Here is a 20222-nt window from a genome sequence, read left to right on the forward strand (position 1 = left end):
GCTCTGTTTATGTTGACTGGGTGGTTCTCAAACTGTGATCACATTTGGTTCTTAGCTTTAGGAAAGAGTTGTATTATTCGCTAAATACAAATACAGTTCAAATAAGTTTGAATATAAGGCCCATATGGGTGGGAAATAGTCTGAAAAATTAAATCATGTGTGGGTTACCTCACAGCCGGTAGAGGTTTGATGCACCCTGAGGTAAAAAGTGGGGCCCCTTACTAGATCTATATATATTTCGGAAATTTTAACAGATTTTCTTAATATCCATCTGAGACCCAGCTAGTGTTTTTTCTTTATATGGGTGGTTTTTAGTCAGCCCAATCAGGTCGTGCACCAGAAATGAATTGCGAGCAAAGGCCCAGATGGGGTTCACATACACATACAGAAGTTGGGTGGGCATATATGAACAACTTTACAAATGTAGTCTCTTTTTTGTGTTTCGCTAACCTGTATAGCACTAACAGCCTGGACCCCTGTGAAAACCCTCTGGTCACCTTCAGTATTGGTGAGGGATTATGGTGCAATCCTGGCACACAGGCTCTGTGTAGATGTTTACCTGCAGAGTGAGGGCATAGCTGGGTTTCTGTGGGCTAAATATTGCTAAATGTGCAGCTTTGTCTCTGTGTGCCTCTAGTGAGAGGAGGATTGCTTCTGCCTAAATAATGACACACACTCCCTTTACCATGGTGGCATCCCGCCCCACCAACATCTCCTCCTCCTCCCTCTTTTTCCCTGAGAGGCTCTCTGTGTTTGGGGCTTTATTTCTCACTGAGGATATGCAGGATAATGCACTCACATCACCCAGCTCTGTGTTTTTACCAGACCTCCCTGTCCTGCAAGCATCTCGCTCATTTAGAACAAGAATTTCTAATTTACTGCAAACCTTTTTCTTATTTCTGAAGGTTTTCTGCAAAAAACTTCTTTAAAGTTTTATTGATTCTTGTCTTTTATTTTATTTTTTGTGTTTTTTGCTCAAATGAGAGGCAGGAAAGGACCTACCATTTTTATCCTAACATAAATCAAACGTGTTTTTCATTTTTTTTTTCTAAGTGCATTCAGGCTTCTTACCTAAAACGGGGGATGGGAGGACCTTATTTGGTCTTTTTGGGACTGTAGCTGTATTTTGTGCAAGCGGATATGGACCAGTTTTCTGCTCCACAGATGCGTCTTTCAGAGGTGAGAGCGCCGGAGCCGTGCTGCCTCGGATAAAGTGCGGCCGCTGCAGGTTTTTCTGTTTGGAGGGTTTGCGACATGGGCTGAGCTCCTGAAACAACTCTGCGTTGGTCTCCTGAAAGCTGCTCTAATATGCGAGGATGGACGGCGGGAAGCGGAGAGTGATGAAGCTTTAATTTCTCCGTCACAGAAAGTCACGCACTGGTACCGGGACAAGTGAGCTAATTACGCTGTAGACATTTAATTATATAGAGGAATCAACCAGTAAATTACTTTATTTAACAGTGTATATTCTACGGAAAATAATGACAATGGGTCTTTTATTTCTAATATATGATGGACGCTTGTATAAAAGTTAATGAGACCAGAAAAAAAAAAGTTGGTTATCTGTCTCTATTGAATATATATATATATATTTTAATTAATCAAAAGTGGAAAAAGTTGGACTGTTTACACATCTTGGATCACATTACGCGCACTTCCCAGCGCGCTTGATTCCGAGACGCAGCTTCACTGCCGTTCAGGGAGTAGATCCTTTCTTCCTTCATCTGCTCCCCGGGCAACCATGCGGCTCCCCTTCCTGCTCCTGCTGCTGCTCCGGCTCTCCGAGGGGTTCAACACGTGTCAGTCCATCGACCTGGACGCGCGGAAGTCGCGGCGCATCGAGGCGGTGCGCGGCCAGATCCTCAGCAAGCTGCGCATCCGCAGCCCACCGGAGGACGACGACGACGACGACCCGCCGCCGGGCTCCGTGCCGCCGGAGGTCTTGCTGCTCTACAACAGCACGCGGGAGCTGATGAAGGAGCGCGCGCGGCTGGCGGAGTCCGCGTGCGAGCGCGAGAGCAGCGAGGAGGATTATTACGCCAAAGAGGTGCAGAGGATCGACATGCAGCCCCCCCGCACCGACTCCAGTAAGTGATGAGGTCTCAGTGGGTCCTGGGGTCAACAGGGTCTCGTCTAAGTAACGTTTTGGGCCAGAATTTATTAATCTAGGATTTACTAGAACTTCACTATCTTTAATAACTCACAGTAATGTTGAGATTTGTTTTAAAACAGGCTTGTCCTCTAAGATGGGTAAAATGCGTTTAGATTTAGGAAAAGGTTTTGAATACCATGAGAGACACCTACTCAGTCGTCAATCAATTTGATTGATTGATTGATTGATTGATTGATTGATTGATTGATTTACAGAAGCTAACAGAGATTAAGCGTCAAAGCAATTACATAGTATAAAGACCAAAAACTGTTGGAAGAAGAGTTATCTTGTTTCGCCTCCACCTTTTTACAGTCCAGTCATAATAAGCATCCTCATTTGACATTTGACTTGAATATTAGCTCCACTTCCCTACCTGCAGGTCTTTATGTTATGCTTTGTGCTTCACTTTAAAAAATAAAAATACACTAACACAATATTGTCATGGTATTTTTTCTCTTGCAAAACTTTAAATAGAAGATAAAATACATTTCCCGCCCAACATAAAGTAAATGCTTCAAAATGTAAAATCTTATATCACTCATTTGTTTTTAATTTGGTGTTACCTACACTTTATTTTTCATGTTGCAGAGTCATACCGTTGAGACATTCCCAATATATTTCCGGGGTGGTTGTTGATTCTGGCTGTCAATTATGGGTCTACATAATTTTTTTGTAAAGCTACACTGGATTCCCAGTAGCTGGCAGTATATAGAGTGGACAAGAAAACACTGTAATGACTACTTAAGGGTTAAGCTTAAAGTAGCCTACTGTTTAAAAACTGTCAAACCACCTCTAATCCCCTCATTGTTTACTTGAATAATAATAATAATAATTCCAAAAACCCTGGAGAAATGTTGATGGTGCATGCCACTTGGTGCATAAGGTCCAATACCATTTTACATTGCTTGTTTAGTCGTCACCTTGTAAATAAGGATACATTACAGAGAAACATAGATCCGGGTTGTAAACCAAGCAATAATCAAACCATGAAAAAGATAGACTTTTATTTTGAACATCATCTGTCAGATTTTTTGGAAGGCCAAAATAATTCCTATTTCATGACAGTAACGTGGGATCCATGAATTATTAAGGTTTTACTTTGAAATAAATCAGTGACGATTATTTTGAAAATCTAAATTACTAACCCTGTTGATGGCTGGGGAGGACAGGCCCACTGGATAGTAATACAACATATCTCAGTCATGAGTTTTTTATTTTTGAGTCTTACTGTGAAAGTTTAAATTGATCCCTTCCTGATTCCTGGGTTTGCCCCACTATTAATTTAGAACTATACTCTTGTAATAATGCATACACACACACACACACACACACACACACACACATATATATATATATATATATATATATATACTTAAACATATATTCGAACGACTTTGTTATTAATAAGAGTTTCTCTTAGCTTTTTCTTCTAATAAAAGTATAAATAAATCCCTCTTTTATGTTTGGTTGAATGAGGAATTTGGTGTAATATTACCTTTACAAGAGGAAGACGTTTGTGTGAGCTTTACTTTGAAAGTCCATGTTTAAACCGTCTCCTAATTTAATGGAGTGTCACTGGTTTCTAAGCTGAAAAATGTCAACAACCCTTGTCAGAGACAATCTGTCCTTCTTGCAACACAGTCTCTCTTGTGATTTGTCATTCTAATCATTTGGTAATTAATTGTTTTATATGAGCAGATACAAATGTACAGCTTTTTATACAACCACTACCTGGTGATGGCAGAGCTTCCCAATCCTACCTCATCTGATGAGCAAATAGGTTCTTTAACACTTATACATTAAACAGGAAATTATTTATCATTCCCTCTGTCTGCCAAGTGCTGAAATAACCTCATGCAGGCCAAGCATCTACACACTTATATACATACAGTTAAGCTAAGTTTAATTATTATCATTCAGCCAAGAAGCTTCTTTCTGATGGAAAAAGAGCCATCTCTCAAAGTTTAATAAATCCCTTCCTATACAAGGTTTTCGTGCATCTCCACTGGTATTTTGTTGATTTATCTTTGGTCTTTGAGCTTGGAAGGGCAGCTTGCCATCACCCTAATCTTTAGCTCCCTCCACTGATTCTCCATCAGATTCCAGTTGGGACTCTGGATGGGCTGCTCCAAAATGCTAAAAAGACTTCCAATCAGAAGAAACAAATAAAAGGCTTACTTAAAACCTAAATCTACCAGGAGTATAAATAATTTTGGGTTTAACTGTAGTTCTTGTCATGTTTGTGCATATTTTCCTGGAAACATGAACCATGTAAATAGTAAATATAAAAATAAAATTGTCGAAGTTAGTTAAAGACAGTTAAAACAAATAATAAAACCTTTAATTTTGCTTTGAAAGGAGCCAGATTTTATTTAACAATATTTAAATGGTCTTAATCAACAATTAAAATTGTAAAATTGTTCTTTGGACTCTGGCTGTTTTTTCCCTAATTAACTGTAGGTGAATAATAAAAGGAAAAGTGTAGACAAGCCGATGACATTTCAGGCCTAGAAACAACATCTATTTGATGAGCAGTATTTGAAAGTCGTATTGTCTCTATAAAGCAGGAAAGAATATCTACTAAAGGCATGACATTGCCATTTTCATCATTTTTATAATTTTGGCCTTGTGACCACATGGAAACAGCATTTTAGGAGCACTAAAACAATATTTTCTTGGAAAAATCTTACCCTCTTAAGCCCCAACCCACAGTACGAGCCCTTTCTTCTCTCCCCTCGACCGGTATTATGGGTATTATCCTAAAATTATAAATTAATTTTCCTTTAAGGTTGTAAAAAATGTTGTTGTAACAACATTGTTTTTCTTGCACGAATGAAGTAGGCGAGCCCTTTCTCCTCCCCCCAATGTAGTAATTAAACAGTCTAGAGGTTTGCATCAGGTTTTAACAAAGTTTTTAAAAACGAATCCCTATTTATTGCTTTTTTAAAAATTGCATGAAAAGTAAAAACAAACTCGACCCACTTTAGGTCGGATTATGATTTCAGACTTTAGTAGAAGTGATAAAATAAAGTGCTTGATTTTTTTTACAAAGCAGCAAAATAGACCTTTAATTCAGCATGCAGTCGGAAGCCGCTAATCAGACACCACCTTTAGCATCACTGGAACAAAAGACAGAAAAGACTTTCACCTCTGCAACCCCCAGGCCATGCTGCCCTGGGCAGTGAGCCATATTGCCCATATTAAGAACTGCCAGAGTACAGGCGACCTGCAACAATGCGCCTAAGGTACCAGTTTAAAATGCTGGCCCATTACATGTTATATATCTACACCACACTGGTTCATGCCTTGAGTTCAGAAGCTTTGTAATGCCTGAATGATTCATGTTTTAGGGTTCATTGAGCCGACTTAATGGGAACAGTAGTCACCTTACCACCTGAGCATTGCGGGTTTGATTCCAGCTTCCTTTTTTCACATCATGATGAGCAAGGCATTTAACCCCATGTTACCTACCAATCCCTGTATAAATGGTTGTGGCTCTAGTGTAAGGGCTCTGAGTCGTCAGTCAGACTGGAAAATCTCAGTATAGATTCAGCGCATTTACCGTTTCAAACAAAAAAGTATCTCTCTGAAAATGGTGGGTGAGTAAAAAAGTAGCCAAAATCCAAAAAGCCTGTAGAGGATTTCAGAAAGTCTGGAGAAGTTTTGATTTTTTTTAAAGGCTGACTGCTTGGAAGCAAAACATAAAGGAAGTTAAAGTGTGACATTTGAACATTTCTGTGCATCCTGTGATCCTTCACTGATCCTTAAAAAGTGTGATATAAACTGATATTATCATGTGTTTTTTAAAGACTGTTAATAGAAATAATGCAAGTAACCATCTGTTATCATTATCTTTTGACTATTGTTCTTAAAAGAAGTAACCAAAGTGCTTTCTATCAGCTGAGATTAGAGTATTAACAGCGACATTTCAGAAAATAAGTTTAACTTTGAAGACACTATTGTTAAAGTATCAGTTGAGATTTTACTTCTGGCATCCCAGGATGCTTTGCTTTTTTGAGGAATAATGTTGACACCTTGTGTTTTCTAACATACCATAAAATAGTCACATGAACGACTCGGACTTTGTTCAGAGCCACATTATTGCATGTTGAAAAGTAGAGGTTAATGGAGGAACAACCACCCTGTCTAACAAAAAAAAAAAGCTTTCCCAAGAGTTCAAATACTTTCATAAAAGTTTTTGGCACTTTAAAAGAGTGGCTGTTTAGGATAGTATGTCCTCTGTGCTGCATCGCTGCAAAGGCACCATTTAGCAAGTCACTCTGAGTTTTGTGGTGGCAGCTGGCTCTTGGTTTTGACAGACCTGTTTGAGATTTAAGAGTAATGGAGCTGGGTATTATGTAATTACATAACTGGGTGATTTTTCATGCGCTCAACCCATCAATCAGCCATACATTATACATAAGACCCAACACTTTAAGCCTCTAATTTAGCTGGAAGACTCTCATCAGCAGTAATTATGTCTGAGACAATGCATCAGTCCCACAGTCTGAAGATTTGACTGTTAATCATAGTTCTGGATTTCTTCCTCATCCAGATGCCGTGCAGCCAGCGGCACCAAACCTCTACTATCGAGTGGTCTACTTTGACGTCAGGGAAGTGGACCTGATCAACAGTACCCTGGTCAAGGCTGAGTTCAGGATCTTCAGAGCTCCTAACCCACAGGCTCGGGCCTCGGAGCAAAGAGTGGAGCTCTACCAGGTGACCACCAAGTCGACAGTTTACAAGTTCGATGCCAAAGGTTAAAGTTATAGAGTTGAAGTACAACTATTGGAGAGCATGTTCTGCTTTGAGCATTTTCAAGGTTTTACATCTATACAAAGATGAAGCCAGCTATAGACAATCTGAGGATATTTTGTTAAATTAAAGACTTTAACATCCTATAAACAAATGACAACTGACCAAATCACCAAATAAGACTTCCACCTGCTGGTAGATATTATTTATTGGCGACACATAATCACATTTCTTGCAGTAGACCATAAGTAGATTATATAAAGTTACTTTAAATCACCAGCTTGTTTCTTATTACTTATTTAATTTGTTGCCTGATTATATAATAGGAAAGCCAATATTAAGTTCTTGAAAATCTGTATATTTATCGTTCTCTTTTAATCTGAGACCTTAAAACATCAAAATGTACTATATCACAAAATAAAAATAAATCACAACTTTGCCATTACCATTTTTGTCATTTTTATCATTTTGGCCTTGTCTCCACATGGAAACAGCATTTTAGGAGCACCAAAACAATTTTTTGGGGAAAAATCTTAACCTCCTGAGCCTCAAACCTCAGTACTTTTTCCACTTTCATTACTGTAAGTTCCCTTAGTTAAACATAAACATGTGTGGTGTCCACAGAAATGCTAGAATCTTGGCTAAAACTGATATAACCCATTTTTACGAACACCAAACACAATTAGAACTGCAAGAATTTGTATCAAAAAGAAAACTTCACGACTCATACAGATTCCAAAGTTTTGTCACAATCCACCCAGGATTTACTCAACCAGTAGCAAAGGAAGACGTGAATTATCACTCGTGTTTGAAAATCATAATTATTAACATAATGATTATTTAAATAGAGTTTGGAATTTCTGAGAAAAACTCAATTAGAATTGGATGTGTTGTTTCAAACACAACTTCAAAAAATCCCTTGTAGCTTAAGTTAAAGTAACAGCCGTGTGTAGTTACGATTTGTTTTGGAAACGATGATGTCATGTCCCACCATGCAAGCTTTATGCTCTTCTTCGCTGGTTTTTTTTGGTATTTTTATGGCAGCGTTACAGCGCCACATACAGGTCCACTATAGGTAATAACCAAAGGTTCGGTTGTTTCATTGTTTTTATGAGAATAATGACCCTTTTGGAAACAACAAATTAAAAATGGTTCAGTAAAACCCTTGTTTTATTGTGGCTTATAATTTTGAAGGCAGGTGTTTCTCGTACTCCTGGCTGTGCAGCAGTTTAATGTTAGCGTTGCGTGATTGGTAGCTGGATTGTGTGGTGTAGCATGAAAGCACCTGTTCCCTGTTACAGATGAAGACAAACAATAGAGTTGGCATTTTCTTAATCACTTATAGCTCTAAACGTTTATTTTAGATTCATTGTTTAGCTTCCAATAATCACAAAAACTATATAATCACCCAAAGAATTAACCCTGAATCAAATTGTTTCGATGTATGATCTTATTGATGCAGAAAGATGGAGGAATCCACTGTAAAACTAGAATATTGTGCTTTTCTTTTAATTATTTGGATGTGGAGTTTTTTTCAAGCTTTACAGTGATTTTCACAATGAAACAACAGTAACAGAAAGACTGTAATTGGTTGCTGCAGCTTCCTGTCTGCCTGTGTAGTTAGTCTTTTTTTTTTAGCAGTTTTCATTTAACTTTAATGGAATTTCTTAAACATGGGACAATGTGCTTTTGAATGGTTAGGTTTTTATATATTTCAATAGTTTGACTATTTTTATGTGGAAATAATTACCTACATTGTCCAACATGAAATTCAGAAAAATGTAAACAGAATAAAAACGAAATGTGTAAAAAAACTAATTTTTCTCTCTAAATGCAACAAAGAGTCTTGGATTTTTACCATAATTAAGCAGCTCTGTTTGTACAACAAAACTGAGCAGCAGTCTGTCCGGCTATATATCCCAGATTTTAAATGTCTAATCCTTGGCGGGATTTTTTTCAAAATGAGAGTTGTCGGTTAAAACTCAACAGAAATCTTTTTTCTGTAATCTGTTCGGCCATTTTGCTGTCTGCTGAAATCCTTCTTGAGCCCAAAGTTATCTGGACTCTTAATGTTCTCCATTTAGGGCTCAGTCTGTGTGAACAGCAGATTTTAGTTTTTACACACGCATGTTGTTGCTTGTGCAAACTAGCCAATTAGCTTGGGTGCATTCACCTACAGTGAAAAATTAGATTTTTGGGTTTCTGACTGAACAGTCAGTTCTCAAGCTGAAACCTGGCTGATTCTGGTGAGCAGCCAACTGAAAGCTGAGCTCCTTTTATTCCTGCATGTTCCTTCAGATACTGAAGCCAGAGGAAGACAGCACCTCCACTCAGCGCTACATCGACTCTCGGACCGTCCAGCTGAGAGCAAAGGGAGCCTGGCTCTCCGTGGACGTCACAGAAACAATCAAAGACTGGGTGTCAGATCCAGGTTAGCTACATGCCACTTATGATCCTAAGATCTGTTTGAATCATTCATCTTCATGTTTTATTCTACTGCGTTCTTCAGAAAACAATCTTGGCTTGAAGCTGGGCATCCACTGTCCCTGCTGCACCTTCGTCCCATCCACCAACAACATTGTCCTCAACAAGAGCGAGGAGCTGGAGACCCTGTTTGCTGGTTTGTTCTCATGTCTTGGTTTCAGATTACATATGCGTTTGAGGTTCAGCCTCATGAGGAAGACTTTTCTGTGGGCTGCACAGAGTCTGTTTAGATGTTGGCTGGTTATGCGAGGCTGCCCATTCTCTGTGTTAGAGATGCATGTGAAATTAAACAGTTTGGAGAACCTCAGAACATAGAAGAAGAATCAGCGAAGCCAAACTTAAACCTCTGTTGCGTCATTTTGTGAATGAAAAATGCAGATTTATTATGATACCATCCATCCTGCAGGTCATGAGCTGTGAACTCAAAGAGGAGAATCTTATGTAAGAAGCTTTAAAAAGGATCCATAAATCACTTGCACACTATCGTGCAGAAATAAAGGCCAAACTGTTCCTTTGCACACTGAGATACTGTTTAATACCAGACTGTCTGTGTTGCCTCATGTAGGCCCTCAAATTATGGCGCTCTGAGGATTTGCACTCGGCTCTGCCAAGTCTGAATTTTTTTTTTCTCACACTTGGAAAAGAAATATCCAATTTGTGATACTCGCAAGACAAGCAGGAGCTTGTGTTTGTGCTCCTGTGGTTCAAATAGAGACAGAAAAATCATAAAGTCAGACAAACTGTCAGGTCATCAGAACATCTGCATCGCATTCCTTTATGCTCCGTTTACTCCTTAAAAAATGTCAAAACCTTTAAAATAAATTATTTCTGCTGCCCTCCTCAGAAACACAAAGTCATTAAAGAAAGAAAAACACAGCTGTAGCAGTTGGTCTGTGTTTCTAATTGTACAAAAACAAACACTTAGCATTTAGATTGTATCATTTCTAAGCACTCATAGATTTTAGAGATCATACAGTTTTTAGCTGCAACAGACCAAAGACTGGGGCAGAGTTTTACCTTCCAGCAGCAGAACAACCCAAAACATGAATGGCCCAGTCAAAGTACAGACCTAAAATCCAACTAAGAATCTGCTCTGACCTGCATGATTTCTCAGGAAAGGTTAGAAAGGAACTAAACCAGCAATGTCAACATTAACTATAATCATGTTTAATAGAAATGTGTGTACTTATTTTAAATTGTAGATTTAAGTTTTATGTAAATGGTGGTAAATGGAATAGATTGTTTTGTGTGAATGTCTGTAGATGTAGTATACGGCTGAATGTACTGTATGCATGTTGAATGTATTTTATTGTTGTGACCTGGCCAGGGACTGCAGATGGAAATTAGCTATACCTAAATCTGGTGTAAATCATCTCTTCTTTTATTAAGATTAATGTGTTTACACATTCTCCCTGTAAAATTAATAATAAAGAAACAAACAAACTTGAAAATTCATTTTAACAGCAACTCTCCATCCAATCTGATTGAGCTTCAGCAATCTCAGTCAAAACACCTTGAGCTCTATGTGGATCGAAATGTACTGGCTCAGAGGGGGTAAATACAAGTGCATGCCACACTTTTCAGATTTTTATGTGTAATTAGAAATTGTGAATTATGCTCGGGTTTGTGTTGGCATGTCACATAAAATCCGTAAAATGTTTTATGGTTTTAAACATGACAAATTGTGAAAAAGGTCAAAGGGTACTGATACGCTTGCAAGGTGATGTAGGAGGCGGGAATATAGTTTGGTTTTAGAGGAGCTGGGGGTTGTTTTTACTGACCGTCTCATAACTCTCTGCAGGTGTTGATGACGAGCGGCTTCGTCAGATGAGGAAGCCTGGTCAGGTTAAAGGTCAGGCAGATTTCAGCACCAAGACACCACACCTCATCCTCACCCTGCTGCCCAGCGACAGAGTGGACAACCCCGCCAAGAAGAACCGTAAGAGGAGGGCGGCAGCCACAGAAACCACAACCTGCTCCCGGTAGGCTGCCTACCAGCTGCTCGTGTGCAGGTTTCTCTCACTGACTGACAGCACTGACACTCCTACATGGGCTGTAGTTTTGTAATTTTGAAGTATAGCTGCGGTCGGTGCTGTATTTCATTTTTTTCCTCCTGACTTACTTTGCAGAGTATTGTGTGGCAACCCTAACATCCCTGACCCTGTATTTAGAGAGCAAGCCGACAGGCGTGCAGTGTTTTATTTAGACTACCTTGTGCTGCAGAGGAAAACTCTGGCAGGCCTGCAGGGTCATTATTTTGTGATGGCTGGTTCTTCGGCGGTAACCTGTTGTAATTTTCCCATGACCCAGCTTTGGGTCACTGCCTCAGACACTGCAGAGCAAGATGGAAAGCTGAAAAGTCACTTTGTGTGTCTGCTTTTGTGTTTCCCAGAGGGTCGGATCAGGGCTGCTGCCTGCGCTCGCTCTACATCGACTTCAGACGAGACCTCAACTGGAAGTGGATTCACGAGCCAAAAGGTTACAAAGCCAACTTCTGCGCCGGAAACTGTCCGTACCTCTGGAGCGCCAACAACCACTACAACATGGTGAGTTTCAGGGATCAAACACTGAGATAATGTTTCACCAGAGCTCAATACTCGACAATGTGATTGGATTGTGAAGATTATCTGCTAACGATTAGTGGAGATGCTCTGACCAAGGATTTTGTGACCATTTTCTGATCACAGATTCTGTAAACCAAAATATGATTACTCTGTAAGGACTTTACATGTCAACAAATTACCTTTCTACTTTCTGCATGAATTGAAAGTTTAACTCAGAAATTTGATGTAAATTGGTTTCTCTAAATTGCCCCTAGGTATGGGTGTGTGCTTGCATAGCTGTTTGTCCTGTGTTGCATTGTGCTAGACTAGCAACCTCTTCAGGGTGTACTGTACCACTCACCCAATAACCACTGGAGATAGGTAACAGCCGACCCTGCAAGGATAAGAAGGGTTAGAAGGAAGGGAATGAACTAGTCTATGCTTTGTCTCAAATAAAGGCTCAGCACATGCAGGCTGCAAGAACAGAGACGTTGTGCATCGGACAAATAAAGAAAAACACAGATGCACTTACTAAGTGCAAATAAAACCATCCTAGAACCATACTCTGTATGGGCAAAGAGTTTAGCAGTGCCACTCATGCTTCTCAGGTCTTTCTTCAGGGAACACTTTGCTAATTCCAACAAGACCCAGAAAAACCCAAATCCCTTTCTGCACATATTAAAACCCCATGTCCCTGTTGTAATGGACTCCAGCTGGTTTTGTAATCCGTCTGCGGTTCTGACATGTTGACCACTGAACACATTTGGCTGATTACTTGATCCGTTCAGCAGCTGAAGTCATATCAGGAAACGATGGGAAAACATTTGACTCTCAAAACTACAGTTGGTTTCAGTCCGAACGCTAACAGAGTGAGAGAGTATAAAAAGATCTGATGCAACAAGGAGGAAAAAGTCTCCTTTCCTAACTTTCCTGCAGTTTCTACATCCATCGTGTGGTTTTTGTGCTGTTCTCTATTAAATAATAGCCTCAGACCTTCAAATCACTGCATTCTTATTTCATTTGGGTTTTATGTGCCAATTATTATGGATTGAGTATTGTCGACAACCTTTTCCAGTAAGGCCAAGTGAAGACAAATGAGTTCTTTTTTTCCAAATTATATTTCCCTCCAATCTGAAGATTCATGGCCGCTCGTGCTAAATAATTTTCACTGGAAACACTGACAGACATCTCAGTGTGGACGCTCAGCCAAATTATATAAGCGGAAACATCTGCGATTGTCAGAAATATCTGAGCAGCCTCCCAGTCTCTCTGGTAAAACACACTCCTGCCTGATCCAAACTCAAATCAGACTTTAATACACGGATAGTTTGAACTGTGGGAAATGTTTTCCCCTCAATGAGCTTGAAGAGCATTGTTTGCGGTGGCTAAACAGCACAGTTAGCTGAGACTGGTTAACCCCAGAGTCATAAATGGGTTGCCGTCTCACAGATGATTGTCCCAGAGCCTATAGGTTTATGAGACATTTAGTTTGTCACATTCAGCTCTACTGGCATACAGAACCCTTTGGTTTATTACTTCTTCAAATAGCCTGGAGAAATATGGACTTTGCTTGAAATACACTATATTGCCAAAAGTATTGGGTCACACCACAAAATCAATGAATTATGGTGTGCCAATCACTTCCATGGCTGCCGGTGTATACGGTTTGGTGTGGAGAAACTTGACTGGCCTGCACAGAATCCTGACCTCAACCTTCTTTAACACCTTTGGGATGAATTAGAGTCGAGGCTGCAACTCTGGTTTTCTCATCTAACTATGAACACACTCTTAAACCTTGTGGAAGATGTTTACAGAATAGTTCAAGTTGCTGTTCCTGGCAACGGTGGGTCTATCAACAAACTGGACCTTATAGATTAAGACTAGCAACATTTAATTTCCCTTTGGGATTAATAAAGTATTTTTGAATTTGAATTTGAATTGAATAGGATGTCATCGAAGTTTATGTACATGTAAAAGTTGACAGATAAATACTTTTGGCAATATAGTGTATGTTTCAGGTGTTTTATGTAGGACGGGAACAATAAATAGTTGATAAAAGTATTTTTTGCAGAGTATTTGTTTTATTTTATTCACTTTTCCATCGTAAACATATAAAATATCAGAGTTTCTAAACATAAGTTGCTTCAACCACTGTAAACTGTAAACTGGAGAGATGAATCCATCCATTCATCCATCCTGAAATATCAGTCAACATCTGAACTATTAACTTGGGAAGCAAGGGTTATTTGACATTATGAGATCTTCTGATAAAGAAATTTCACAAAATATGTTTTGTGTTGTGCTGGTTTATGAAAAGCCTACAGAGATGATAACTTGTTCTTAAAAGTGTGAGAACCACTGACTTAAAGCCTTCCAGCAGGAGAATACAGCAGTAGCTTCAGGAAAACTCTGTGTGAACCTGTGAGCCAATAGAGGATCTCAAGAGAGTTTTCTAACTGGCTTCACGTCGACATTCCTCATTCAGTCCAATTAAACTTTAACATTTCTGCCAAGAAGACTGGTAAAACATTTCAGAAGAAAGATGTGCCATTTGCAGGACAATTCCCTGTACGATCCGAAGCTGCCAGAAGAGCCTTAATGAATTAAAAAGAGTCTGAATAGTTTACCTCTGTTCTGATTTTTGTGATTGTAGATTTATAAGAATAATTCAATGTTGACTGCCTTCTGGCTGCTGCTTTGTTTTTACCATAAAAATGTGAGAATGGCATCAAGTTTCTTATATAACTCTTATTTCCCACAAAGTCGAACCATGCTTTAGTTGCCTGGCGATGTAAGAAAAACAGCCTCACAAACTGTTGTATAACAACCAAAGCACTCAGCCAAAACCTCTCTGCGTTCTTAGAAGAAAAAATAATTTTTATGGTATTTAATAAAAAATCATCTCCTGTCTCTTCTCTGGTCAGATCCTGCCCCTGTACAACAAGCTAAACCCCGAGGCCTCCGCCTCCCCATGCTGCGTCCCTCAGGACCTGGAGCCCCTCACCATCATGTACTTCATCGGGCGCACGCCTCGAGTCGAGCAACTTTCCAACATGGTGGTCAAATCCTGCAAGTGTCGCTGATAGAAATAGACAGGAGAACTCTGGAAACTGCTCGTCTGAGATGGATCCCTCTGTTTGATCCTTTCCTGGCAGACTGAACCATACGTCAGGAGTTTTGTTCCTTAGTCATTCTTCATTCCCTGGAACTTTCCGTTTGATGTTGGACCTTGTAAATATAACTACACAGGTTTATTAAAAGTGTGCCTGAATGCTAAAATTCAGAAAAAGCTTTTTTTTTCCATCAGAATCCTGTCTCGGTAGTGTTCCCTGTGGAGCCACACCCAGACGTGTTTGTTTTATGCTTAAAGGTGTTAATTTGAAGGTGAGGTGAGGCCTCGAAGACTCTGCAGAGATGAAAAAGCGAAGGAGGGCAGGCAGCAGATAGGAGAGAGAAGCAGGAGCTGCGTCCAGGCGGAGGCCATGCCAGCTCTCTGTGGTCCCAAGACTGAAATCTGCCCGCCGTAAACAGGATATGAAAGGTTTCCAGACACCGACCCGACCACTCACGGAACGCCAGATTTAAACGCTCCCCTCATCTCATCTCCTCTCCCTCTCTTTCTCTGCGTGTTGCTCGAGGTTCTGGGATTTGTGGTGGGTGGAGAGAGGGAGAAAAGAGAGGCTTTGGAAATGAGATGTGGGACGATAGGGCCACATTTGGAGCGGCTACGCGTTTGGAAGGTGGCATTTTGCAGCAAATTTGTAACTATTCAGGCCTGGCCCATGCGTCCCATAATCACACTCCCTTTTTTCCTCATCATGCATTCATTATCATATTGTAAAAGGATACTCCTGTTCTCTTGATCATATTATGTGACACCTTTTGTTTACCAGCAACCTCACTGATCCACAGAGTCTCTTTACACCCAACCATCCACACTGACCACTTCTGATAAAATGTCTAAATGCTAGAAATAAAAAAAAAACATCTCTGGGTCTCATTTTAAATATAGGCTCTCTGGTATGCCAGCGGTTTGTGTGTGAGAACGAGGCAGGGTGTGTGTGTGTGTGGGTGGGTGTGTGTGTAGGTGAAATCATGTGTGAAAGCGATTCCTTCAGTTTTGTTGTGATGGTGTGTGGAACATATCAGCAGATCTGCATCAGATTCTTCTACAGCAAGATTTGTTTCTGCCCTGGTTGTCAATAAAAGGACAGGAAGCGGTCCAGTCATGACAAACGGGGGGCTACCACAACAACAGCCAGTTATAGATGGATTAAGCAATCTGGCGGTTTTGGTCAAGTCTTACCACAGCCACAGGAAATAAGTAAATATCTCCAACATTATTCTGGTCAACACTTTGTGCAACAGCTTTCCTAAATGTGAGTCCAGAGAAGATTAAAGGACTGGTCCACACAAATAGGAATCCAACCAAGATACCATAGGCCTTGTTTGTAACCATAAACAAGGTCCCTGGTTGAATATTTATTTTTGTTTTCTCTGGCTGAATATTTGACCAATCTTCTTATCAGACAGGGGTAAGTTGGTGTGAACTGGTTGCTTTACTGGAGCAGACCCAGAAGGTGTTGTCCCACATTTATTTCACCACAAATTCAGTTCAATTCCATTAAGTTTGGTTTAGTTCACTTCAGTGCAATTCAATTTAGATAAGTTCAGTTCAATTCAGTTTTATTCACTTCAGTTTAGTTAAATTCAACTCCAGTGACTTTATAAGTGAGTTTGTGTAAGCTGGTCTCTTTCCTGGAGCAAACCCAGCTTTTAAAGGTGTCGTTTTTCTCCACAAATTTGAATTAATTAGATTTTATTCAATTCATTTCATTTAGCTCAGATCAGTTGGGGTTGATTTCATTTAATGCAAGTCAGTTCAGTTTAATACAATACATGTACAATTATGACTTTTAAATTGTCCCTGAGGGACAATTTAAAAGGGCATGGAAGTAGCCTCAACACAAATATTGGGCTATTTTTGAACATCTTAACCAATTTGCCTTTTATTTGAAGATGACAGACTGAACCACATTTTTAAACTTCATCACCATGGTGTGCGCCTTGGGACACTCATAAAACCACATCAAAACTAACTTTAGAGTGAATAAAACAGGTCAATATTAAGCTTCTTGGAGCCCTTCCCTGAAGCCACAAGCTTCCAGTCTTGCTGAAAATGTATGAACTATGCCTTGAAGCTGGGTCTGTGCCAGGAAATTAACCAACTTAAATTAACTCAACCAATTCTCCCCAGAAGACTAGTCAAACATCCAGCCCGATTTATGCCAGAAGATTGCTGATGGCTACAGAAAGCATTTGGTCAATGTGCAACTTACTAAGAGACATTTAACTAGGTACTAGTGGGGATATATGATTGTTTTTAGGCCTGTTTATAAAATCTGAGCCTGTTTATAAAATATTGGCTCAGTATTGATAAGATAAAATCCAAATTAAACATATTGCACCAAATTCTTGTTTTTGCAAATCATTGAAACTGTATAAACCACTAGCGGAGTGATTCTTGTAACACCTTAAAAGTCCTAAATTAACATGACATCCATGATCAATTTATGTAAACATCCAACTAAAAGCTTATGGTTACATTAATTCTGGTAACAATGTAAATGATGCATTTTGTCTAATTAAAAATAGATCTTTTGGCATTTTCTGAAGTTTTATTTTTTTATTCTGAATCATTATTTTCGCTCTTGTGTTTCTAAAGTCTGGATCTACAAGTCTATATTAAGTGTTCAAAAGTTTTCACCTAATATCAAGAAAACTTCCCAAAATACCTACAATGATTAAATTGTAATGGGACTTTTTTCAGTTTTACATACACAAACAGATAGATCATCAGTTTTGTTTCCTTTAGTTTTAGCCGTGGTTTATTCACAGAGATCATTAATGATTATTACTTTAAATCAGTTCAGAGGCTATTTTCCATCAGTAGTTCCTGTACAGGTGTTACAAAGCCAGCTTAATATGAAACAATCTCTAAACAGAACATCTGAATTTACATATCAAATATAAGTTGATCAAAATCTTAAATAAAAGTAGCCATTAGACATGATTATCCTGGGCTTTTAGGACCCTAAGAACTTTGAAACAGAAAAACCTCAGATATGCATGAACAAAGTATCCAGGAATGACAGTATTCTGAGGATTTGGGAAGTGTGAACTAGACAATAAAAACAAATAAAGCACCAGAAGATCAGATCTTGGATAAAGTTGAACCTAAAAACAAAGGACTTTTGGAGCACCCTGTGATGTGGAAACTGCAGCCCTTTAGGCCTTGAAACTGTGGATCATAAGTTCATGGGAACTGGCAGGCTGTCCCTGGGCATTTGTAACTGGTAAACTACAAGTTGTTGCAATATGGAGAACATGACTGGGGAGAACATTCAGTGTCTACTAAATGTATTCACCTCCCTATGATTTTTTCCATGTTTTATCTTTTTCCGAAGCAGTACATGATTATCAAGTAGTAGGAAAATTATACATGGTTTTCTTTTTTTTTCTGCAAATAAACATAAAAGGTGTTGACTGCATTTACATTAAGCCTTCCTAAGTCAATACTTTGTTGAACCATCTTTCACTGCAGATACAGCTGCAGATCTTTTGGGTGTGTCTCTACCTGCGTTGCACATCTAGGGACTGGATGTCCTTTCTTCTTTGTAAAACAGCTCCAGCTCAGTCAGACTGGATTCATTGAAAACATCACGTTTTACCACAGATTCTTAATTGGATTTAGGTCTAGACCTTGATTGGGCCACCCTAAAACATGAATATGCTTTGATCTAAATAATACCATTGTGGTTCTATCTGTATGTTTAGGGTTATTGCCCTGCTGGAAGATGAACCTCACCTCAGTGTCAAGTCTTTTGCAGTCTCTAACAGGTTTTCCTCCTGGATTGCTGTGTATTCAGCTCCTTCCATCTTCCCCACACCATGATGCTGCCACCACCATGTTTCACCATGGGAATGGTATGAATAGGGTGATGTGCGATGTTAATTTACCACCACACACAGATTTTTGCATGTTGGCCAATGGATGAACTTTCAGCCTAATCTGACTAGAGCACCTTCTTCCATTGGTTTGCTCTGCCTCCTGTGCTTTGGCAAACTAAACGTCCTCTCAGTTTCTTTCGCCAGGCGTTTAAAGGCCAGAATAGTGGAGGTGTTGTTGTGTAGTCAGGAAATCTCAACTGAGTGGTGGATCTCTGCAGCAGCTCCGTGGGATTCATGGCTGCTTCTCTGATTAATTTTCTTTTTGCTTCGCCATGTCTAGGCGCATATAAAACAGCTTCATTTAAACTAAAGCTAGTTTACACACGAGAAGGTCCTGTTTACTAATTAGATGGCTTCTGAAAGCAACTGGTTGAACTAAATTTGATCTAAACGTATTACAGTAAAAGAGGATTAATTACAAATGCACACCACCCTTTTCAGAATGCTATTTGCTCTATGCTGGGTTGATCTATTACTTAAAATACCAGTGAAACACATTGAAGTATGCGGTTCTGACATGAAAAGGTCTGGGAAGGTTCAATCAGTAGGAATACTTTTGCAGCTACAACTAGCTACTGTAGTGATGCACAAATAATGTCTTTTATCATTTTAGTTATCAAACTCCTTGATATTTTGAATCCAGCACTTTGTCTGGTTTAAACAGAAGGACACATCCTAACCTAAAATGACTCTGAAGTTAAAATAGTTTAAAGACGTACCAACTGCTCTGCAGCCATCGCAGTAAACTTGTTTGTCTGAGCCACAGTAAAGCTATGCATTCACTCTGTATAAATGTGTCTCGTGTTGGGGTGTCAGTGCTTCAGCTGTGGTGAGGCTCCTTCTTCCCCCCAGAGTAAACCAGCCCCAGCATCTGTTAGTCTTTTCCACTTAACTACCCCTTGTTATGTCCAACCTGTACTTATCCCACGATAGAGATCCTTGCTGTTCGCTCTCACACTGGGTCCTTGTCTTTGAGAGGCACAAACACTCTGGTTGTTCACCCTTGCTTTCTCACACACACCCTTCTTTCTTCAAAAAAAGCTGTGTTTGAATGTGTACACAGACCCTGGGGCATGGAAAGCACGCCCATACATCCAAACATACAGATGCCATGATTCATGGGCCTGGTTCGTCACACGTTCACCCATACTGACCGAAAATGTAGAAAAGCCTTTGACAGAAGCTGTAAAGCATTCATAAAGATGAACAGAAGGCCATTCTTCCTTACATGCACCTCATGGTTTGAACTCACATCACAGGTTTGGATCAAACTCCCA

At 39.5% G+C, this 20222-nt stretch overlaps 1 protein-coding gene across 1 annotated transcript; it reads left to right on the top strand.

The window, feature by feature from the left end:
• The first annotated feature begins 770 nt into the window (after nt 1–770).
• On the top strand, nt 771–17600 carry tgfb5 (transforming growth factor, beta 5). The gene is made up of 7 exons (XM_047354515.1): nt 771–2087; nt 6708–6871; nt 9206–9338; nt 9417–9527; nt 11193–11373; nt 11784–11937; nt 14859–17600. Exons 1-7 carry the CDS (start codon nt 1742–1744, stop codon nt 15015–15017), a joined length of 1248 nt encoding a protein of 415 aa, XP_047210471.1. The 5' UTR covers nt 771–1741; the 3' UTR covers nt 15018–17600.
• The last annotated feature ends 2622 nt before the right edge of the window (nt 17601–20222 follow it).

The sequence above is a fragment of the Girardinichthys multiradiatus genome, chromosome 23 (genome assembly GCF_021462225.1).
Source record: "Girardinichthys multiradiatus isolate DD_20200921_A chromosome 23, DD_fGirMul_XY1, whole genome shotgun sequence".
Taxonomy (NCBI): domain Eukaryota; kingdom Metazoa; phylum Chordata; class Actinopteri; order Cyprinodontiformes; family Goodeidae; genus Girardinichthys; species Girardinichthys multiradiatus.

Excerpts from the sequence above, each read along its gene's own strand:
- tgfb5 (XM_047354515.1), top strand. The coding sequence starts at position 1,742 with ATGCGGCTCCCCTTCCTGCTCCTGCTGCTGCTCCGGCTCTCCGAGGGG. Across the intron at positions 6,872-9,205 it reads AAAGAGTGGAGCTCTACCAG|ATACTGAAGCCAGAGGAAGA; the intron begins GTGACCACCAAG and ends ATGTTCCTTCAG. Across the intron at positions 9,528-11,192 it reads GCTGGAGACCCTGTTTGCTG|GTGTTGATGACGAGCGGCTT; the intron begins GTTTGTTCTCAT and ends AACTCTCTGCAG.